General features: G+C 45.0%; 1 protein-coding gene across 1 annotated transcript in view; it reads left to right on the top strand.

Annotated features, from left to right (window-relative positions):
- LOC142803616 (neprilysin-like) overlaps positions 1 to 23,721 on the top strand; it is a 128,276-nt gene that overhangs the window by 11,614 nt on the left and 92,941 nt on the right. The window contains exons 2-3 of the mRNA XM_075888995.1: positions 11,169 to 11,229; positions 18,907 to 18,966. Of these exons, the coding sequence (XP_075745110.1) occupies positions 11,175 to 11,229; positions 18,907 to 18,966 (115 nt within the window). The 5' untranslated portion in view covers positions 11,169 to 11,174. The remainder of the gene's footprint in view (positions 1 to 11,168; positions 11,230 to 18,906; positions 18,967 to 23,721) is intronic.

The raw sequence follows: 23,721 nt of genomic DNA, 5'->3' as shown, positions 1-23,721 counted from the left end.
ACTGTCAACGTCACTTGGGTGGCCGGAGCGCTTTCTTAGAGTGGCCACAGACGACGCGGGACGTATGGGTGGAGGCCCTGGTGATTCTACGTCCATTTCCGCAGGCAGAAGAGCGGCGTCTTTCACTAGCACCAAAGAAAACGAGAAAAAATAACAGAGACTGAAACCAGCGTTCCACTCAGGAAAAACTTCGTCTTCCTTTTTTTGAGAAAAAGATATCAAAATCACTTGAATTCTGATGAAGCGTGTGAAAGAGTTGAAGGTGAATTAAATCACTTTCAACCCTTTCACACGATTCATCAGAACTTATCGAGGAAACTTCGGCCATACATCGAAGAAATTGTGAGTGTTAATTGCACCGACATTGTGGATGGTGACGTACTCATTCTCTCTTACGGCCATACCCTACGTAGGAGCATTGTGATCACACCAGGGCTTATTCGCTTCTTCGATGGGTCTACGTACCTAACCACCATAAATCAAACGCCCGAGTGTGTACTGCTCCCCTGTGGCTCAACAGTATCTTGCGCGGTCGACAGTGAGCCTGTTGCGATTGTTACTCTTCCGAACAACAACCACAACGATGTCCCTAAGTCACAATCACTGCTATTCAATGCCTCTGCCACACCTGTGTCGGCAACAATAAGCACTGACTTAATACATGATCAAACTGAAGATTTGCTCGCCTTGTTAAATAGACACCGTTCTCTATTTGACGTGAACTCACCCGCCCTCAGCATGACCACCACCGCTACTCACAGCATCCAGACTGACGGCTCTCGTATTGTACATCGGCGTTCATATCGCGTGTCTCAGGCAGAACGCAAGATCATCGAGGAAAACGTCTCAGACATGCTACGACGCAACATCATACGTCCCTCCTCGAGTCCCTGGTCATCCCCAGGTGTTTTCGTTCAAAAGAAAGATGGGACAGTGCGTTTCTGTGTCGATTACCGTGCGCTAAACAAAATAACGCCAAGGATGGTTATCCTCTCTCCCGGATCGACGATGCACTGGATTCATTACAGGGTGCAGAGTATTTTTCCAGCCTCGACCTTAGGTCAGGGTACTGGCAGATACCAATGTCGGAGTCTGATAAAGAGAAGACCGCCTTTTCAACGCCAGATGGGTTGTACGAGTTTAATGTGATGCCTTTTGGACTCTGTAATGCGCCCGCCACCTTCGAACGCATGATAGACGGCGTATTGCGTGGTTTGAAATGGAAAACGTGTCTGTGCTATCTCGATGACATATATAGTAGTGTTTTCATCCACGTTCTCGCAGCATGTACAACGTCTTGACAAAGTCCTCACATGCCTTGCAAAAGCCGGTCTACAGCTGAACACCAAGAAATGTACCTTTGCTAGCAAGACAATCAAGGTTCTCGGCCACATGATCTCGTCAGCAAAGAAGGAATTGGGCCCGACCCCGAGAAGCTTGCCGCCGTCCTCGATTTTCCTCGTCCACTACGACAAAAGGACCTGCGCAGCTTTCTTGGGTTTTCTTCTTACTTCCGGCGCTTCATACGTGGCTTCGCGGAACTTGCGTCTCCGCTCCATCAACTCCTTGCAAGGAACGTCCCCTTCATTTGTTCCGAAAACTGCGAAAGCGCTTTCACGGCATTGAAGCAAGCCCTCACGTCGGATCCGGTACTGTGCCACTTCTATTCCACCGCACCCACCATCCTCCACACCGACGCAATCAGTCATGGTCTAGGTGCGGTACTCTTGCAGCGTGACAAAAACTCACGCGAACGCGTCGTTGCTTACGCAAGTCGCGCTCTTACCGCCCCAGAAAAGAACTACACTATCACCGGGCAGGAGTGCCTTGCTGTTGTTTGGGCAGTGCAAAGATTCCGACCATATCTTCATGGCCGTCATTTTACCGTCGTTACCGACATAACGCCCTATGCTGGCATTCATCGCTGAAAAACTTATCGGGTCGCCTCGGTAGCTGGGCGCTTCGCTTGCAGGAGTATGATTTCGATGTCACCTACAGATCTGGGAAGAAGCATCAAGATGCTGATGCTCTATCACGCTGTCCTTTGCACAGCGGAAGCCACTCACCATCGATACTCCAAAACGACAGCACCTCTCCAATCGCAGCGGTAAGTTCATCACCCGCCACCCTATCCGTCCTTGTTTCACAACAACGTGTCGACCCATACTGCCGCACCATTGTTGCCCGTTTGACCAGCTCTACTACTCCTCTAAACGCCAGATTCCGTCGACAACCTAAACAATTTAAGCTTGTCGGTGGTGCTCTATACCGCTACATTTACCACATCGATGGCAACAAGTGGGTACCCGTCATCCCACGTTCTCTGCAACGTGAAGTTTTGGAAGCCTTTCATGATGATCCAACCGCCGCTAATCTAGGCTATCACAAAACTTACAACAAAATACGGTCATTGTTTTTGGCCTGTCCTCTCTTCAGCCGTCGCTAAGTACGTTGCCTCATGTGTTCATTGCCAACGGCGAAAACGACTGACAACTGCTCCGGCTGGCTTAATGCAACCTCTTCCTTGTCCCGCCTCGCTTTTTGAAGTCGTTGGAATCGACTTGTATGGCCCTCTTCCTATACCATCCAATGGGAATCGCTGGATTGTCATGGCCGTCGACCACCTTACTCGCAACGCAGAAACAGCTTCTATACCATCTGGGACTGCCATTGAGGTCGGCGATTTTTTTCTTCGCCATATATTTTTGCGTCATGGAGCTCCACGCATTCTTCTGAGTGATCGTGGCAAAGTCTTTCTCTCTTCCATTGTCGAGCAAGTTTTGCGTGCTTCGAACACTGTTCACAACACCACTTCTAGCTACCACACGTAGACCAACAGATTGACTGAACGGTTTCATCGGACCCTGTCGGACATGATCGCCATGTACATTCACCCCAAGCACATGAACTGGGATGCAATTGTACCCTTCGTGACATTCGCCTATAATACGGCTGCTCGACGCACTAGCGGCTTTTCTCCATTTTTTCTCGTCCATGGTCGCTCGCCGAGTGTCGCTCTGGATGTCTCTTTCCTTTCGGCCCCTGCACCCTCGACTGCTCCTTTCTCTGAAGAATTTTCATCTCCTCTCGCACACTGCCGTCACCAGGACCGTGTTAACACCGGCCTCTCTCAAGACACTCGAAAATCTCGCTACAACTCGTCTCGCCGTGTTGTGAGTTTTTCCCCTGGTGACGAAGTTCTTTTATGGACTCCACTGCGCGCCCCCCGCTTATGCGACAAATTCATCAGTCGCTTCATTGGGCCGTACACGGTGGTCAAACAGACATATCCTGTCAATTACCGTGTTTATCCTCTTAGCGCTAATCATGATCATCGTTGCCGAGGAACAGAGACAGTGCACGTATCTCGTTTAAAGCCTTATGCACGACGCATTTCATAATACTGTCAAGCGACCAGGCGGCCGCTTTTACCGCGCGGGGAATTAGTGTGAGCGCGACAAGCGAATGACTCTTCATTCTCTTTAGATATCATCATCACCTGTACATCTTCATCATCTGTAAATATCATCACCAGTGTGATTTAGCTCGAGCCTGGCTGAATAAACCGGTTCTTCACAGTATTCGCAGGAGTGCCAACTTCAGACGGAAATCATCTGGACCATGCAAATAAATGAGCCTCCTTTTCTGTTCTTGTTTTTAGCAATTTTACGTGCGCAGCTTCATGTAGCCGGTGACGACGTCACAAATCAAAATACAGGATGCAGTTGTTGGAAGGATACTACTGAAGGTTGAATATTATGACGTCTTGGTTGGGACAATGATTCTTAGGCCCAGGGACCAGGCAATGAACAGCCAGCCAGTGGCATAGCGCACGTACCTCCGGCGATGACGGTGGTGACACAGTGACAGTAAGGACGGAGAAAAACGTATTATGATGACGATGACGACGAGGATGACGATCATGATGATAATGATAATTAGGCTAATGTTCATATGCAGAACAAGCACATAAGAAACATCTTCAATGTGTACAGATGACAATTCATTAATGTATTCTAATCTTCGGCAACGTCAATTTCTGTACTCGAAGGGCTAAGTATTTTCATAAGTTATGTATTAGCGATTATTTAAGCAAGCGGTTCTCTCATGTGCCCACTGTAGTGTATGACAGCCACGGAAGCAAGGATTCTCTGGCCTTCGCAAATGAAACGGCATGGTAAAGTTTTCCACTAAATTTTGGGAGTTAGAGTAAAATACATAAAAAACACATAAACACATAGAAGTATATGAATTTGAACAGAAGAGGAAAGTAACTTGAGTTAGCGAATCAACGCAAACATAAACGTAGGGACAAAGAAGGTCCGGGAAACAACACAAGCATACTAAAGACCAGTGATATTTACCGACGCACTTCAAAAGCTTTCTCTGCTTCTGACATGATCTAAGTATTTTTGTTTCTTGCCAGTTCAAATCAGAGATGACATTTAGTTAACAAGAACAATGAAAAAGATACATGAATGTAAAGATTACTAAATGCTCTTGCAGCAACACGACAGATATTTACTGCGACATGTTATCATTCAGTTATGTCGCACTAATTAAACTTCGCACGCACATGAGTAGCCATGCCATCCCCAGATTTGCTCTGAATATGGAAACCGAGCGAAACACCCTCTGGTCCCGTAAAAAGGTTTCGAAGAAATAAGCACTACAAAGCTCTCGTAGCATGGCTATTTGAGCGTTACAGAAGACGTACGCATGTGAGAGACAGGGCGGACAGGCGCCTGTCTGTTCTCTATCTCTCACACGTGTACGTCTCCTGTAATGCTCAAATCACTATGTTATGTAACCACCAACTTGCCTAAACATCAAGTTTTCAAAGTTTTCGCAGTTTATGGTGGCCTTTCGTTTAGGTCATGTAGTCCTTGTACGTTGACACGTGAATCTTTTGAGAATTCAACGTCATTACTAACATCTTCAGACTTTCAGAGATGACTGATATCAGAGATCCAACTCAAAGTTTTGACAGCCTGCGAAGAAATATTGCAAAGTAGCCAAATGCTGTATGCCCGGGCACATAGGCGTGAGCACGATGGGGGCAGGGAGGGGGCACCCTAATCATCCGAGGAAGGGGGGGGGGGGGGACGCCCGCCATGTCTGCCCCATGATTTTATCCTGTCGAACCTGTCCCGTCTTTGTCTGAAGTGTTGAAGGGGCACTGAAGTCACACAACAAGTTACGCGAGAGTCAAAGCTCTATGTATGACGTCGTTTCAAACAACAATATTATTCACAGCAGTAGAGAAATTAGGGCAAACGCACGAGGAAACAAGTGCTTCGATAAACCGTTCGCAAAATGATCCCGATGACGCCAGAGTTTCAGCCTACAATTAATCACTAGTAAGCGAACTAGCTGCACTAAACAAAGAACTTTCCGTGCTTCAATAGACGTTTGTTTCATGGAAAAAAGAACGGCCGGGCATTATTATGGGGAATGGCACGAGTGATCAATCGGGGCCCAGTTGAACCAAGCACGTCTGCCTTCTCGGAGCCAATGGCGGGAAATTATTCAATGACTGTTGTTGCTGCTGTGGCTCCAACTGCTTTCGTTGTGCTGATATTAGTGTCGGCGGCCGCGCAGTAAAGTCGGGCAACATTGTGCTCGGCGACAGTGACGTGAGACGTTCTGCTTGATGCGAGTAACTTGAAGTGCTCTAACCCAATGGGGACCACTAAAGCATGATTTTATTTCAAAATAAGCACTTACTTTGCACAAAAGTAACACTGCGAGGTTTCTAGACCTCTATATCAACAAACAACGTCGACTTGATAGTAGCTTTTAGTGCCCCTTTAAGTCGTGACAATGCGGATTTTTCACAAAAATGGGGACCGACGGAAAGAACTGTTTACACACTGTTTCATACCCCCCCCCCCCCTCGAAATTCGGGCACAAGCAAGGAGATAAAGGAGTTAAAAAAATGCTGGAGTAGAAATTATTGCCCATAAGTGAAGTCATACCCACTGTAAGATGGCGGCTGCGGCAGCCATATTACAAGGGGCATGATGAGATATTTGCATTCAGTGTTTGATAAGGAGCGTTTTCCTCGCACGCCCAACAAGTTTGTCATGACAACCTTTTCGGGTGAGATAGTGCTCAAGGTACATTATTGTGTTACTAGCTTCTCGTAGAAAGCCTCAAATTCAAGGCAAATGTGATTGAAGATTGAGTCACCAATAATCGTCTCTATGGGTTATGTCATCAGAAACAACTATCTTTTAATTTGTAGTTATCGTAGCCTCTCGACTAACAGGTCAAAGCCACTTGATGTTTCAGTGGGCACAACAAGAAAATAGCAAGTTTTTGAGATCTTTGGAGGGCAAAAGCTGGCTTCACTACTGCTGGCTAATAATTGCGGTAGTTTCCACTCCAGCAATTTTGTAAACCTCCGTAGAGGTTTTCTTTTTCTTTTCATTTTATTTATTCAAGGCAAAATTGTTACACTTTGCTTTGGGGGACACAACTAAAGGCTAAATAAACGCCTGACTAGGTCATGCTACCCTGGCAGCAAAAGCATAGACACACCAACAAGCATTTGTCGTACTGGATACGCTTGCACATAATCATCCAGAATGATTACAGGATTAAAGAAAATTTCACAAAGAAAAGTTCACAAATATATAAACACAGCTGTCTTGAAGTGATATTGATATTACGACCATGTACTCATATTGAGCCACAAACGGAAGAAAGAAAATAAAAATAGTCTCTCACCACTATTGCGAGAGAAATGCACAAAAATATAATCAACATTCACTAGAAAACAAAATCGATAAGACTGGGCACGCGTATGTACAGAAGGAGAAACCTACGAACGTACCGATCAGAAATTTTTAACAGAAAGAGGTTATCTATAACTCAAATATGTCGTTACAAAATTTAATAAACAATCACAGGGCATTAGAACAAAGGTGTACACGAATACAACACAATATAAAGTCACAAAGCTTTAAGGATCAATGGGGTCATCATTTTTGTCTGTAAGAAGTTCTTTTCTAATTTTTTTGAATGATCTAACTGGTGTTCCATCCTGCAATAAATGAAGTATGGTGGGTACAAGAAGGCTGTTGTGGCGTCATTTTCATTTTTGCATCCGCTGTGAAGGTCGGTTTTTTTCTAACGCAACCAACTGGGACGAAGTGGGAAGGGGAGACGCTGTGTTGAGGCTTCACTCCAGCGCACGCTAGAGCTTGGGCATGTTGGTAATTTATTCTAACCTTTTTTTGTGCATAAAACGAACAATTAAGAACTACCGACGCGGCCACAGTGCTAAACTTTAGCGCTAGCCCACGCAAGTACATTTACAAGAAGAACAGATTTAAAGCAGCAAATATACATGCGTCCATAGAAAGTTGATATAAAGTCAAAAGAAAATGATAAACAATCATTTTTCTTTGCGCGATCAAGGTGTAATACCCCCGCCCCTAAAAGGCTTTTCTATTTGGAAAATAATACAACTGTTGAAAATCAGTGCAATGTTCGCATCGGCCTTTTCAGTATTTGTCTCATGCGCCCCCCCCCCCCCCCCCAGAAAAAGAACCTTGCTAAGTTAGAGGAGCGAAAGCACAACGCGCGATATCGGCGGACTGTTTAACAATGAAGACGTCTCCGTCTTCCAGACAGGAAAGTAGCATCCTCAGTTTTTCCGCACAGTTTCTACAGTAAATGGAACTTGCGAAATTTTTTTCAAGTAGAAGTTATTTTACTATAGTCACCTTTTTATGGAATGATTAAAAAAATGGAAGTAAAAAAAGTGTGGTGGATATCTCTTTTAGGAATCGGTATAACACTAAAGGGAAACGTGCCTTCACAGAGGTAGCTGAGCATTTTTTTGTGCATTGTCTCGCCACATGGGCGAATGAATGAATCAATGAAAACTACAGCTACAAGTTGCAAAATCACGCGAAGAACGACAACCAGCTCGAAACTTCCAGCACATACTCGAAGCAGAGAGCACGCACGACATGAGCACACAATTCGTGCGCGGACTATATAGCAACTGTCACAACTCCACACTTAAAATGCGCTATTCAGACAAAAATAAAGACCCACGAAACGAATGCCCAAGTACACACAGCAGGGGCGTAGCGAGGAGGTGGCACATCAGGCACGTGCCCCCCCCCCCTTCCCCGCAAAATTAAATTTATGTTCGCCATGACATAGAGAGCGAAATATGACCATCTCAAGAGGGTGCCCCTCCCCAAATCAAAATGATGCTCCCCCCCCCCCCCCTAAAGAAAAAAAAATTGGTTAAGCGCCCGACACACAGGACAAGCGTGAGCAACTGTCACCATTCTTACTTCTTGGTGTCTGAGCAGCGGGATGCTTTCGTAGATGCAGCCGCGGCAGCGAGAGAAGTGGCAATACTGTTTGTTAGCCTAGTTGGTACTTGCTTACTGACATGCTTTGGCCGCAAATAACACACACACAAAGCAAAGAAACACTCGATGACAAGCACAAGCTTGTCGTTGAATGTTTGTGCTTGTCGGTTGGCGCTTGTCGTTGAGTGTTTCTTTACTTTGTGTGTGTGTTATTTGCGGCCAAAGCATTTCAGAGAGAAGTGACCTTTGTGCTCTCTCGAATCGTGAGTCTAATAAGCGCGCGCGCAGGAGAGACCACACTCCGTGGAGGCGGCAGTGATCGAAACGCTATAGAGGCGGCGACTTGGAGAGCGCACCCAACGTGAGGCCGTCGCCCCACTGTCTTGATACTGGTAACAATAACGTGCTGATGTTACGAAGCTCTGAGGACCACCGAACAGTATATGGGGGTAGTAAATGTCTTGCCGTTAGAATTCTTGACAACGTATGCTTTGTGGCGTAGTGATTAGCGCCGCGTGCTGTATATACAGGGGTCGCTGGTTGGACGCCTCATGACAAATCCTGTATTTTTCATTTTCTTCTTCGCAATCTGTTAGAATATATTTTTCAACGTCATATCCGTGACGGAAATGCGTCAGCGGAGCCGTGGTGAATCCCACCATGAAATAATTTCTTGGTAAAATACATTAGACAACATTTATATCGAGAGGATTTGTTTAATGCACCACTGCATAATAAAAGGCACAGCTGTTTTTAATTTAGAGCACCACTTCTTTAACAAAAAAGGATCGAGATAACAATTTAGTCTTGAAGAAAGTGCGTTGAGCTGTAAATTTATCGAAACTGCGAATGATCGATACACATTTTTCTGTTTTCAAATTTTTGTCATAGATAATAGATTAAAACTTGTAGCGAAAGGTTGCTCATTGAAGGACTACAGAAAGAGAACTACAACGTGAAAGGCTTCTCAAATCAAAAAGACGCTGTCTACGACAGTGTATGACGTATGATAACATAAATGTTCATAAAAAAATGTCATGAAGTGTTAAATATGGCTTGACCTTGTACGGGTAAAAAGACGTTGATCGACGATGTTTGTAAAGTGTGTTTTCAATCTTTAAAATGTATAAAAGAGTTATTTTAGACACCATAAAGTAACTCACCGCTCTTTAGATCACTCGAATGTGCCTCTGTGTCTCGGATATTGATTTTGTGCTTGCTTGTAAGAAGTTGCACCGAAGTGGAGTAGTGCACTGAGGTATTGTTAGGTACGTTTTTCTAATCGTGAACAGATATGATTAGTTTTGGTAAAAACTGAGAACCTTTGCGTGGCACTTAATTCACCTTTATGTGTTGAGACGCCAAAGCTAAATCCTCAATGTTTAGTTATGCCAAAAACGTTGGCCACGATATGTGTGAAACAAGTTAAATCAGTAAGCGGATCATAGCACACCAAAAGCCCACTTGGAATAGATTCGTAGGTAATTGCAAGTACTGATGTTAAGTGCAAAATATTATGAATATTCGCCGAGGAACGGGCATTCAGTCAAACCTGTGACTTATCTTCGGCGGATATTTTCTGGCTTTTTGTGGCTAGTTGTTAAGGCTGAAAAAACTAAGATGCATAGTTTCTCTACTCACCGAACGAATACGTAATAACTGAACGCCGGTGCATTGTCGCGCACTTCGTATGTGTCATCTTGTAAGTTGTGTCGATTCAGTGATTGGAGATGACCTTATAATAATCAGACTTTCATTATGCACTTGTAAATTATTAGTGATCACAACGACAGCTTTTTTTAGTGTGCAGCTGATACCTTATCAGCTATTATACAAGCGTGAAAATGTGGGTGCATTTCACATACATACAGCATTGCCTGAGTGATTTATATTCACTCAAAAGCTTCCTTTAAATGCCAACAAAATGTTGTATGATGTAGTCACGCGCCTTAAAAATTTTGACCGAACTTGCCCCAAGGTGCGCAGACCAATCAAAACAGCAAAATTGGACGGTTTATTAATAATAATTGGTGTTTGACGGTTGTTTCTAATAATTGGTGTCTGACGGTGTTTCTAAAGGTTGTTTCTACATTTAGTTACTTTTTTTCGGTAACACTGCAGATACAACACTAGGTATACTGTTAGGCTAACTGTTGCCTTCTTTTTTTCAAGTGGACCAGTGGTGAGTTGTGGGATTCATCTAACTTTTGTGGAGCATACCTGTTTATGATGCTGACAGAACTAGGAACGATATGCTAAACAAATCCGCTGTTCAAAGGAAGGGTTACTTGGAGGGTATTTTTGTCGCCTAATAATAATCGTTATCTAACTTTCTTGCGATTGCTTTCTCATAAACTTTAATGCGCTCACGACTTCGCTATCAAGAATGTTATGCAACAGCGTGCAAGTCCTTCGTGATATGTAAGTACCATGTTCGCAATGATAACGCAAGGAAAGGCGCGCAAGATATTGTCGCAATGCCTAAAATAACAGAAGACAAGAGTCCGGTGCGACAAAGAAAAATCAAGGTCTGTATTTACAGAGCGCAAGCCAGAACAGAAGAATCAACGACGTCTTCTTCAGATCTCAGTAGAGGTTGTTCTTCGTGTCCTTCGTTACTTCGTTGTCCTCGACCATCCTGACAGATTTTATTTGTGACAATTAATATACAGGTAATTGTTGCTGTGTGATAGAAAGACGTCGCAATTAAGATATTTATTTAGAGCATGCATGTTGGCGTCCTTCACGCAATCATTGATTGTCGGTGTAAAGAGGCTTAAGAACCAAAAGCATATAACGAGGTTAAGATCGGTGCCGTATCTCTTGCAGGGCACGATGTTTAGCCCGGTTGCCATTGGACTCCTATTGGCTGTAATCAGCAGGACACATGGTACGCATCTTTGTTGATTTTTTAATTTTTTAATTAACACTATTTTTGATTGCTGCCATCTTGTTCCCATTAAATAAAAACAGGTTTGGAACAAGCAGAGTGTCTCCATCCATCGTTGCAGGAGCAGTGAAAAAAGAAATATTAAAACAATAACCGGTTTAAATTACTAAAACAAACCCTAGCATGTGAAGTTAAACAGCCGTTTTCATTGTTTAGAAGCTGCTAGAGTGACGGAACATATTGTTACGTAAAAATGACACGAGGCGTGGCTATACAGAAGCCATATTTACAGCGATGCGCATAGCATAGGCTTAGATGGTGGACAGCCCACAGAGCGAACAGACAAGCCCCCTTCTTCGTTGTCGTTTGGGGAGTAAGGTGAGACATCAGGGTGAGTCAAGGGACACGCGGATGGAAAGTCAAAGTTTGCAAACTCCTGCCTCAACACAGCTTGGATAAACGCCAGTGACGGCTGTTGTTGGTCAGAGACGAGCATTGAGAGAACGGGTGGCTGAAGAGGAGGCGGACAGGCGGCTTCTATTTCCCGACGAACAGCGCGCTCCTGACGTTGCCATACGTGGGTGACTGGCGGGCGGCTTCACACGACGAGGTTGCGGCCGTGTTGGGCAGCCGGGGGAACCGATGAGTAATACGGCGGCTCTTGTACAGCTTTTTCAAACCGCCGACACCCTTCGATGAGGGCGTCGACGGTGGCAACGTTGTTATATACCAGAAGATTAAAGGCATCGTCTGCTATGCCTTTCAGCACGTGGCACACCTTCTCAGACTCACGCATGTAGTAGTCAATCTGGTGGCATAAGGCGATGACGTCGTGAATGTACGCGCCGTGCGACTCCATCGACGTCTGTGCACGAGCCGCCAGTTGATTGCGTGCAGCGATCTGCCGTCCGACGGTGTTGCCAAAAAGGTCGCGGGTCTTATCTTTAAAGGGGTCTCAGCTTGTAATCTCCGCTTCGTGCGTCTCGAACCACACCCGCGGTGGGCCATCGAGGCAGAAAAGCACGTTAGCAAGCATAATGGTCGGGTTACACCTATAAAGTTTGCGCTGACCCGTTCGTAACGGTTGATTCATTTTTCGACGTCAACGCTATCCTGACCAGAAAATACACCGGGATCACGAGCAGGACACAGGACGACGTAGGTAAAAGTCACGGAAGGGGCAGGTGGTGAAGATTATGGTTGTTCAACATTTGACATGGTTGGAGCTAATACTCGAAGTTAAAGATAAAAATTAGAAAGTAAGAGTAAATATATTAGTATATGGAGAGAAAAACGATCAAATGCTTTGACATTTGCAAATAAACAGTGTGTACTAAATGTTTCAAAAAATTCAAAATGAAGGCATTTTATGCGCAATGCAGATCCCATGTATGCATCGTGACAAGCGCGGGTAATATTCGTTAAAGAGACACTAAAGCCAATTATTAAGTCGACGTTGATTGATGAAATGGTGGTCCAGAAACCTCGTAGTGTTACTTTCGTGCCAAGGAATGGCCTTTTTTGAAATAAAATCACGTTTTACTGCTGTGCATTGGGTTAGCGCACTTCAAATTACCCGCCTCAAGAAGCGGATCGACCGGACCGTCTCCCGTCACTGTTGCCGTGCACAACGTTACCCGGCTTTACTGCGCTAGTACCAGTAGACCGAAAGCAGCGGGAACCACAGCAGCAACAATGGCCATTGATCAATTTCCCGCCATTGGCTTCGAGATTGCAGACGTTTTTTTCTGGTTAAACGGCGCTCCGCTAGATGGCAACATCCGTCCCGTGTGTTCAGTTCGGGCTGTCACGGTGGATGGACGTGTTTTTTGAGCGCTCCGCATCGACTGTGCAGATAAGTGTTTTTGCATGTTTTGAGCTTGTCTTTATAATTATAAGGCAGCGGTTGAAATCTTCGTAGGACTTATTTTATGGTACGGCTTTTTCGGGGGCCAGTCACCAGGTATTTATTAGTTAGTGCGGGTGTGTGTGTTTGAATTTTTTTTCTTTGCCACCCCGTGGGGAAGGTGCGCATACATTGAACACGCAAATTTTTGTAGTAGAGCTTAGACTTTCTTTTTTTTTGTAGTGCAGGGCTCGAGTTTAGTAATTATCGAGTATAGGGACAATTGGTGTCAGAAAGACATGGTTAAAAAGACTGTAAAGTGTTCAGGATGTGGAGTGGGTTTGAAAGTGGGCCCAAGCGTAGAAGCGGATGGAGAAGAGGCTGACGCGAAGTGTAGGCAATGTGAGGTCGAGGAAAAAATGGAGAAAATGATGGTTGCCCAGAGTGAACTGCTGATGAGAATCGCCAAACTCGAGACTGCGTTGGCGACAGAGCAAGAAAAAACGAGGGCAATGGGAGAAAGACTGAAGTCCGCCGAGGAAGTGCTAGCGAAGCTGAACAAAGAAGCGACCTACCGAGAGAACAGTAGGGAACCGGCAACCAGAACGGTGGAGAAGGAAGAGCAAGCAAGTTTGGAAAGAACAGGTTCAGCCGGTACAATTGTCGCAAGGCCCAGCTTCAGCGAAATAGTGGTGGGGCTGGGAGGGGACAAAGCAGCCGACGTCACCGGTGCAAGTAGCCCCCAGGTGCAGGACGCTCCAGCTGAAAAGTCACAGCATGTGATAATCGCCGGGGACTCGAATTCAAATCGATGCACAGAAGCCATCAAAGAGAGGGTAAGAGGTGACAAGAGGGTTGCAGTAGGGGCGTTTCCAGGACGCAAGCTTGAAGCAGTCATGAGGCAAGCGAGCGCAAAACTCAAAAGTACAGCTGATAGACGAAACCTCGTGATAATTTCAGGTGGTTTAAACGATGTCTTAAATGAAGATACAGCAGGATTAGCAACAACACTGGCGAAAGGCGTCGATAACATGCACGCCACTTCTCCTAAGGTGCAGGTAGTGATATGCACGATACCGGAGGTACCGGTGCGTGATAGCAACCTGCAAAGTGCGGTTGTCAACGCAAACCAAGAGATATGGCGGTTGAGTCGAGAGAAAGGCTTTGAGGTGGTGGAAATAAATAGAGAGGTGCATAGGTGGGGTGGTTTTCAACGAGACAGAATTCACTTCGATGGGCGGCTAGGTCATGAGGTGGGTTAGCGACTTGCAGGACGCGCAGTAGCTTTTTTTTTTGGGGGGGGGGGGATAGAAGAACAGCTAAGGGAAGAGAGGCCGATGGTATACGGTTTTGTAGAAACACATCTCAGGGACATGCAACAACCTCCGAACAATCCGGACTACGCGCGGGAATATTGTAATAGAACAGAAGGCAGCAGAAAGGGGGGTGGTATTGGGGCATTCATTCATAAAAGTACAGACTGGCAAAGGGTCATGCAGGAGTGCATGGAACATTTATGGCTAAAAGGGAAAGTGGCAGGTCAAATGACACTCCTTGGTTTCGTGTGCTTGTGGACGGGAGCAAAGGCCAGAGAGGAAAACCAGGCAATGGTAGAGTGTATATCAAAGGACATTCAGGAGTTAGGAAGAGAGTGCGAGATAATTATACTAGGAGACATAAATGCGCACATAGATATAGATGGGTATACCGACCCGACAGGCAAAATGATCATGGATATGTGTGAAAGGCTTGATTTGATCATTTGCAACAGTACCGAGAAGTGTGAAGGGCAAATAACATGGGAGGTAGGAAGGCTACAGTCGATGGTAGATTACGCACTGATGTCACATAGGATGTATGATAAGCTCAGGGGAATGCACATAGATGAAGGTGGCGCCAGAAGTCTGGGTAGTGATCACAAACGTATCAAGCTAAGTTTTGGAAGAGCAGTGAAAGTGGGAAGGAGACAAGATGAGCCAATACAGGAAAACTTTTATCCAGAAAGGCAAATTGAAATAGCCACAAAACAAATTGAGAAAGTAATCACGGAGGATAATAAGACAGTGTGGACATACACGAATCTAATTAGACTGTTCGAGCTAGAGCTTGCTAAGACGCGTGACTGGTCACCCCAAAAAAGAAGACACAAACCCAAAAGTTGGTGGGATGAGGAAGTTAAGATAGCCATGCTAAGACATGCTACGCCATAACAGACATGCTAAGCAGCGGGGTGAACTGACAGATGATGTTGAAAGAAAATGGGAAACCTTTCTAAGCTGTAGAAGGGATGCATTCCTTCTGATCAATGAAAAGATTAGAAGAAAGGGAACTCAGTGGCTGGCAGAAGTACATAAAAAAGATAGAAAGGCAGCTGCGAAATTTTGGAACCATCTGAACTCCCTGAGAAGTGAGACGAGCCTAGAGCAGAGTTTTATAACTACAGCCCAAGGTTCTATAGGCTAGAAGGGGACGAAGCTATTGAATATATAAGAACAAGGGTGACAGAAAATTTTCTACAAAGAAGTACTTTATGCACCACAATAGACAAGGACGAATCAAGTGGTGCAATGGCTCCATTTTCACAACGAGAGTGGGAAAGGGCTGAGAAAAGGGTTCCTAGTATTACATCAATAGTCCCAGATGGCATTCCAATTATGCTGATAAAGACATTAGGTCCGAAGTCTAAGCAGGCTTTGAGAGAGGCAGTGAGCAAAATAATAATCAATGGTGAAGTTCCCGATGGATGGAGACTTAGCAGGATGAGCATGATCTATAAAGGAAAGGGGGACAAAGCTGACATAAGCAACTACCGTCCTATAACAGTGACATCAGTGGTCTACAGGCTGGCGATGCAGATTATAAAGGAAAGACTGCAGGCATGGATAGAGGATGAGGGGGTGCTGGGGGAACTGCAGAATGGGTTTCGGAAACACAGGAGGTTGGAAGACAATCTGTTCTCACTGACGCAGTGCATCGAAATAGCAGAAAAAGCACACAGGCCACTGTGGCTAGCATTTTTGGATATCAAGGGAGCGTATGATAGCGTGGTTAAAGAGGAACTGTGGGGAATACTGGACACACTAGGCGTGGAACATGTAGTCACTAATCTTTTAAAGGATATCTATAAAGGTAACAAGGTAGTTATAAAGTGGGAAAAACAGGTATCCAAGCCTGCAGAGGTAAAACGGGGGCTTAGGCAGGGGTGTCCTCTGTCACCCTTATTATTCATGATGTACCTACAAGGATTAGAGGCCAAATTAGAGGGAAATGGACTGAGCTTAAAGCTCTCTTTAGTCAAACAAGGAAAACTCATTGATCAGGCACTACCAGCAATAATGTACGCAGATGATATAGTGCTAATGGCCAACAACAAGGAAGATTTGCCGAGATTGATGGACATCTGCGGTAATGAGGGAGATAGGTTAGATTTTAAATTCAGTAAGGAAAAATCAGCAGTCATGATTTTAAATGACAACGAAGGTAGTGAGCTTAGAATACAGGATGTCACGCTAGAGATAACAGATAAATACAAATATCTGGGCGTATGGATAAGCAATGGGACCGAGTACCTGAGGGAACACGAAATATACGTGACGACTAAAGGTAACAGGAATGCAGCAGTGATGAAAAATAGGGCACTGTGGAATTTCAATAGGTATGATGTTGTGAGAGGAATATGGAAAGGCGTCATGGTTCCTGGGCTGACGTTCGGTAATGCGGTCTTGTGCATGAGATCACAAGTTTAAGCAAGATTAGAAATTAAGAAACGTGGAATAGGAAGGCTTGCTTTAGGAGTTCACGGGAATACACTAAATCAGGGAGTACAAGGTGATATGGGAAGGACATCATTTGAGGGCAGGGTGGTGGTGGTGAAAACATATTTATTTATTTATTTATTGAGGGCAGGGAAGCTAGCAGCAAGATAAAATTTGAGAAGCGATTGAGAGCAATGGGGGAGGAGCGTTGGGCTAGGAAGGTTTTCAGCTACTTGTACATGAAGAATGTCGATACAAAATGGAGGAAGCGAACCAGGAAATTGACTGGTAAATACTTAGAAAACTGCAGGTGGCCGAACCAAAAAGAACTATCGGTTAAGAAGAAAGTGAAGGAAACGGAGACTGACATGTCGAGAATGGGCATGTTTAAGAAGTCCGCACTAGAGATCTATCGAACTTTTAAGCAGGAAATTGCCAAGGAAAGGATCTATGATGATACTCGGGGTAGTTCTCTGCTGTTTGAGGCCAGGACGGGAGTACTGCGAACCAAGACATATCGGGCCAAATACGAAGGGGTAGACGCGGTATGCAGTGCGTGTGGAAAGGAAGAAGAAACTGCCGAACACTTGATAATGTTCTGTAAAGGGCTTCACCCTATAGTTCAGGATGAGGCGCAGAGTTTTTTAAAGCACTGGGGTTTAGGAACCGGGAGGGCATAATAGACTTAAAGCGGGTGCACTTAACTAGAAGGTTATCTGATTGGTGGCTAAAGTCAAGGCACGAGTGAAAATTAAACTCTTCACTGCAAAGTACGAATCCTCAAACTCACTTTTTAAAGAAAAAAAATAAATCTAGTTTTTGGTTCATTAAGTATTACAGCTTGGTGGTGCTAGCCACCGCCCGATCTAAAGGGTACAGCCGTATCCATCCATCCATCCATCCATCCATCCATCCATCCATCCAACCACGCGAAAATTGAATTTTTGAACCACTCGCGCCATTCCCCGTAGTAACGTCCGGCGATTCTTTTTTCCACGAATCAAACAGAAAGAAACAAGCAGCATTTTATTGCGTCTTTAAAAGCACGGGAGGTTGTTTATTTAGCGCAGATAAATTGACTACTAGTCATTAATTGTAGGTGGTCCGTCAGATGCCATCGGGATCATTTTAAAAATGCCCTACTGCAGCGCATATGTTCTCCTGCATTTACCTTAATTTCTCTGTAAGTAGGGCACTGTTGTTGATAATATTGTCGTTTCAGATTTTGTCGTACATTGAGCTTTCACTCTGACGTAAATTGTTATTCTACTGTAGTGTCCTTTTAAACAGCTCGTTTCGCCGACATTCCGGCGTTGGCGTCGTTGATTGTAAACGAGAAATCATCATCTTATGAGTGACCAAAAAATGAAAAACGATGCAAACAAAATGGCAACATGTGGCACTGACTGAAGCTCCCACGTTTAAATGCACATATATACCACATAAAGTGGACGGATGGATAACCGCCACCGTAGCTCAATGGTAGTGAGGATAGTTATAGCGCGAGAACAAAACGACGACACAGAGACAAGAAGGACACGAAAGACACGAGCGCTATAACTTCTTGTGTCCTTCTCGTCTCTGTGTCGTCGTTTTGTTCTCGCGCTATAACTATCGTCATGCCATACCAACTAGCCCAAGCTGCCACACTTCTCAGTAGTGCATCGGACGCGTTATTCGAAGGGCGCAGGTTTAGATCCTGCCAGTGAAAAGTTATCTTTTCGTCTTTTTCTTCATTTTTACATTACAGTTACTTCTAATAAGAAGCCCTACATTTTTTTCGGCATTATTGTCAGTTAGCTACCATTAATATCACACTAACATGTAGGTGAATATGAAAAAGCGCTTTTTGCTTTCTCTTGTGCGTGAATTTTTCTCAAGTGTATTTGTTGCACGTTCCCTCTATGGATAGTGTGACATTCTTTCTGCAGTAAAGCTTAAGGATCACGTGGGATCTGCAATTAAATTCAATATCAGACTCGTGTTCTCGGCATGCCAACAGGCTGTCGGAAACTGAGTTTGACAATAGCGCGGCCGGCCGTCAGAAAAATCACGCTGTGTATATTTTTTTTGCAGGCGAAGGAAGTGTGAACGTGAAAGATGAAACCTGCAACGACGAAGAATGCCAACGATATGGTAAAGTGAATGTATTGCTTTATTTATCAGTGTATGTGTGTGTGCACACATGTAGTCTGCGCACAACCAAAAAAAAAAGGCCTTACAGTATTAGCGATTCAATTGATATAGCGTCTAGTTTGTTTGTGGGTAAATGCTTTATACCTATACTCATGCTGTGTATTTCTAAGGAAAGGTCCCCTCTATACATTCTGTTGACCCATATAACACTATCCGTAACACTCTTATAATGCACAACAAAACAATAATCACACACACACACACACACACACACACACACACACACACACACACACACACACACACACACACACACACACACACACACACACACACACACACACACACACACACACACACACACACACACACACACACACGCTCACACACACACGCGCGCGCTCACACACACGCTCACGCACACGCTCACACACACGCACGCACACACGCGCACACACACGCACGCACACACGCGCACACACACGTACATACGCACACACACATACACGCACACACACATACACGCACACACACACACACATACGCACACACACATACACGCACACACACATACACGCACACACACACACACGCGCGCACACACATACACGCACACACACGCGCGCGCACACACGCACGCACGCACACAGGCACGCACGCACACACAAAGTCAAGGCTGGTCGAACAACCGGAAACATTCGATAAATGCGTGCTTTAGGAGTCTTCACATCACTGGAAGTGAAAGAACGCAGTTCACGGGATAGAAACTCGGCCGCCGTGGCCGTATTTTCCCTGAAGGCAAAAATGCTTGAGGCCCGTATGCTTAGATTTAGGTGCACCTTATCAAAGAACCGCAGGTGGTCAACATTTCCGGAGCCCTCCACTACGGCGTCTGTCATAATCATATGGTGGTTTTGGGACGTTAAACTACAACAGCTACTATTATTACTGAAATGTAACTGCGCAGGGGACGGTATACTATTAGTGGAAGCAAGCAGGACCGGCGCACACTAATAATTGCAGTTACTGAAAGCATCAGACTTCCAGATCTGACGGCACACATCCGCACACGCACTCAAGAGAGAGTCACACACCATCTTAAGGGCCCTTTACCTAGTCCGAAAATTCATGCTGTTTCTTTATGTAGATAAACCTAATGTTATCTACTGCACTTATCAGGATGGAGGCCCAGATTTACAGGCGCTTCTAGCATTTCACATGCCCTTTGTCCTCCGGCATGCCACAGAACTTTTGTTTCATCGCTCAGTTGTTAGTCCACGCCTGTTCTGTCTGGTTATCTGCTTGTTCCCAATATTTTGCGCAGTTTTAATTCGATTTAAATGTGGTACCAACTACCACGCCATTGCACATTAATTTCACTTGCCGGTTTCAGACGCTGGTAGACGGCGCACTGCATATGAATACTGTTAGTATTTATTCACGCGACGGAAGCATATGTTGTAGGGCGTTTAAACAATGTCATACGCAATACTTACACAGCTGCTACATATAGTTGTGTGTTGTGTGTGTTGGCACTGGTTTATCATTTAAACAAACATATTAACAAGGATCGAAGAAGAGACCAAGGCAGCACGAGCGCAAAATCTCAACGGGTTTAATAGTTTATATAAACAACAATAATATTTATATACATCATCATGGCAAACACACACTGTAATTGCTAAACACATGGTCGTATTGAGATTCCGTGACCCACAATTCAATTTACTTTTATATGGTCAACAAAAAGCAGTGTCAGAAAGCCTTAGTGACACGTGCAGCTCGCCCCGCCGTGGTGGTCTATAGTGGCTAAGGTACTCGGCTGCTGACCCGCAGGTCGCGGGATCAAATCCCGGCTGCGGCGGCTGCATTTCCGATGGAGGCGGGAATGTTGTAGGCCCGTCTGCTCAGATTTGGGTGCACGTTAAAGAACCCCAGGTGGTCGAAATTTCCGGAGCCTTCCACTACGGCGTCTCTCATAATCATATGGTGGTTTTGGGACGTTAAATCCCACATATCTATCTATCTACACGTGCAGCTCAAGAAGGCAATTGCCTTGTATGATGGCCAAATTAAGGCTTGGCTGACACAGTTAATTGTCGCCGATGTTATGACAGTGAAACTGTTGCAGCTCGGAGCAAAGTATTGTGACCCAAAACTATCGTCGTCATGTACGCGCTTTCTTCATCCTCATTTGCTCCACTCCTAAAACACGTGCGCCGATTTATTCGATGTGGCCTGTGGTAACACTGACGGGTGAGAGAACGAATTCAGATAGAGGAAGGAAAGAGAGAAATACCGGGAGACCGACGGAAAGGAAAATATGACGAAAGAAAAATACAAAAGCTCTTGCCCCAAGAAAGATTGTAAACGAGGTGGTATTTGAAACCGTGTGCCAAAACCTGAAGGCGAACGTCCTAACCACTCGTCTACCCAGGCACGGTAGCAGAGCATCCTTATTAGTAGCAGAGCACCTTTATATAGTATGGCAAGACGGTGAGAAAGAGAAGTGAAGGTGATGAGGAGAGAAATGAGGTTGAATAGGAAAAAAATAGGAGGCGAATAGTAAATCTTAGCCTAAATAGAATGAAACACACAAAGAGAACGATGGAGATAAATAGATAACATCAACAAAACAGGAAAGGAAATAGAATCAAATATAGAAAGATTGGCATGAAATAGGAAGAAAGATTGACAAAACATGAAAGAGGTGGAAAGAGGGAAATAGAAATAAGTAAATGAAAACGTAGCTGATCTCTATGCAAATGAAAAAAAAATATATAACTGTGCTAAAGACGAGACACCAGATGCGCTTCTCATGATTACTTCGTCACAGGAATCCGTATAACACGAAAGCGTAAGTGTCTTTACAGAAGTAGTGCTTATTGAGTAGTGATTGTGAGAGTTTTTACATTGCTTTTGGGGTTTGGCAGCTATAGCACCGTTAGACGCGGACGCCTCCATGTTGACGCCTAGTGGCACATCTCCATCGCAACTACTAATGCCCATTATCATGATTTAACCGTTGTGGTAGCAGTAGTGCTTAACCTATACTTGAATACAGCGCATAGTGCGTGAACCACGTGCAAAGATGGCATCAACAAGCACGTAATAAACACTGCTACTCGATATGCGCTTCTTCAAAACGTCGTCAATTCAAGACGGAAACGGCATGGTGTCCGCTGCCAAGTAATAGGGCAACCTACACCTGTTTTTATACTTTACCACGCTGCGCAGCAGCCACACGAGAAACATAGAAACATGAGAGACAGAGACGCCAAAGTTCTGGAATTAGGAAGCAAGCATTTAAAAAAACAACTATAAGATAAATCTTATTTTCAGAAGACTAAAGGTAATAAAGACTATGATTCCGAATCAATGGTATGTTTTCTTTCGTTTTCTTTCTTCTTTTTCCACATTTGGCTCGCGAGCACTATCAGGTTGTTATTGGTTGCTTTTCATTCATTTTTAATTTTTTGTGCTCGAGAGTTGTACGTGCATTTTTTTTATCTAAAGTGTTTTACGCCGAGGTCCCCTAAGACTTCACTGACGTACTTCCTTCACGGATATGGCGTTGTAAAATTTACATGAGCAGCACACAAAGAAGCAAACCAGAAGAAATAACTTCGTAATTTTAGAGACTTGGGCATTGAACCAACGGCCTCTCTATCAGCGTCAATAGGAAGTGTGCGTTAATTCACTGAGTTATAAGCGGATTGCTGAGGCGCTCGTTGTACGCGCTTTATATGTCTCACATTCCTCCGCTGTGTACCCACGCTCTCCGTCTGTCAGGGTGGTGCCGCCACTCAAGAGCGGGGAAGATAATTACTGCTTTACGACACCAACTAATGTAAATTGATAACGCTGCGGTAGTCTCAGTCTTTTGGCACCTCCATGCCAGCATTGGAACGAACGTTGTGGCATCCATCAAAGCCTATCTAGCTGGCGTTGGCTCTGCTTCTAAGTTGCCTCCGCAATCAGTTCCGGCAATGTTTCTGGGGCTGATGTGGCAGGTCACAAACGCAGTCTGCAATATCGACTCGCTCTACGCATTTGACTCGGTGACGACGCAGTTACGTGCTTCGCCTGTCGCGTTGCGCTTGCATGTGCAGCAGGCGCGTAGCCAGAAATTTCTTTCGGGAGGGGGGGGGGGAGGGGGCACTACCTTGATTTCGGGAGGGGCACCCCCTTAAAATAGCAATTTTTGCTCTCTATGCCATGGCGAAAAAATTTCGGGGGGGGGGGGGAGCTCGTGCCTCGTGTGCCACCCCCTGGCTACGCCCCTGGTGGAGTGCAGCGTCGGTATGCAACAATGGTTATCCCCGCCATCTACTAATATGAATGCGATGTACGGACTACGAGAACTGTGGCAATAAACGCCGCAGAAATACAACGGCGTCGACGGGTGAATGTCGCAGAAGTTCGTTGCAGTGATGGACATACCAGGGGGAAGCGGGAGGCCTTCACGCATTGACGGCACAAGCTGAGAACTGTCTCTCGCGTTTGTGAAGTTGAGCACATTGCGACCCACCTGGCTGCCTTACAGGCACCGCTGCAGTACCAAAATGATTGTACCTTCACCGAAGTGACCTATCAGTGGGATGCTGCTCGCCAACACGACGCTACATGTCGAACACATATCCAAAGGACGGTCGTCGACCCGGAAATCACGCTCCTTCGCTGCGGGAGACCGCGAGTTCAAAAACGATTGAGGGAAAACTCGTTCGGTTCCGCTTGCACGATTTGCGAATGCTG

The sequence above is a fragment of the Rhipicephalus microplus genome, chromosome 3, assembly GCF_043290135.1.
Source record: "Rhipicephalus microplus isolate Deutch F79 chromosome 3, USDA_Rmic, whole genome shotgun sequence".
Classification (NCBI taxonomy): Eukaryota; Metazoa; Arthropoda; class Arachnida; order Ixodida; family Ixodidae; genus Rhipicephalus; species Rhipicephalus microplus.
This window is presented reverse-complemented; position numbering and strand designations above follow the sequence as displayed.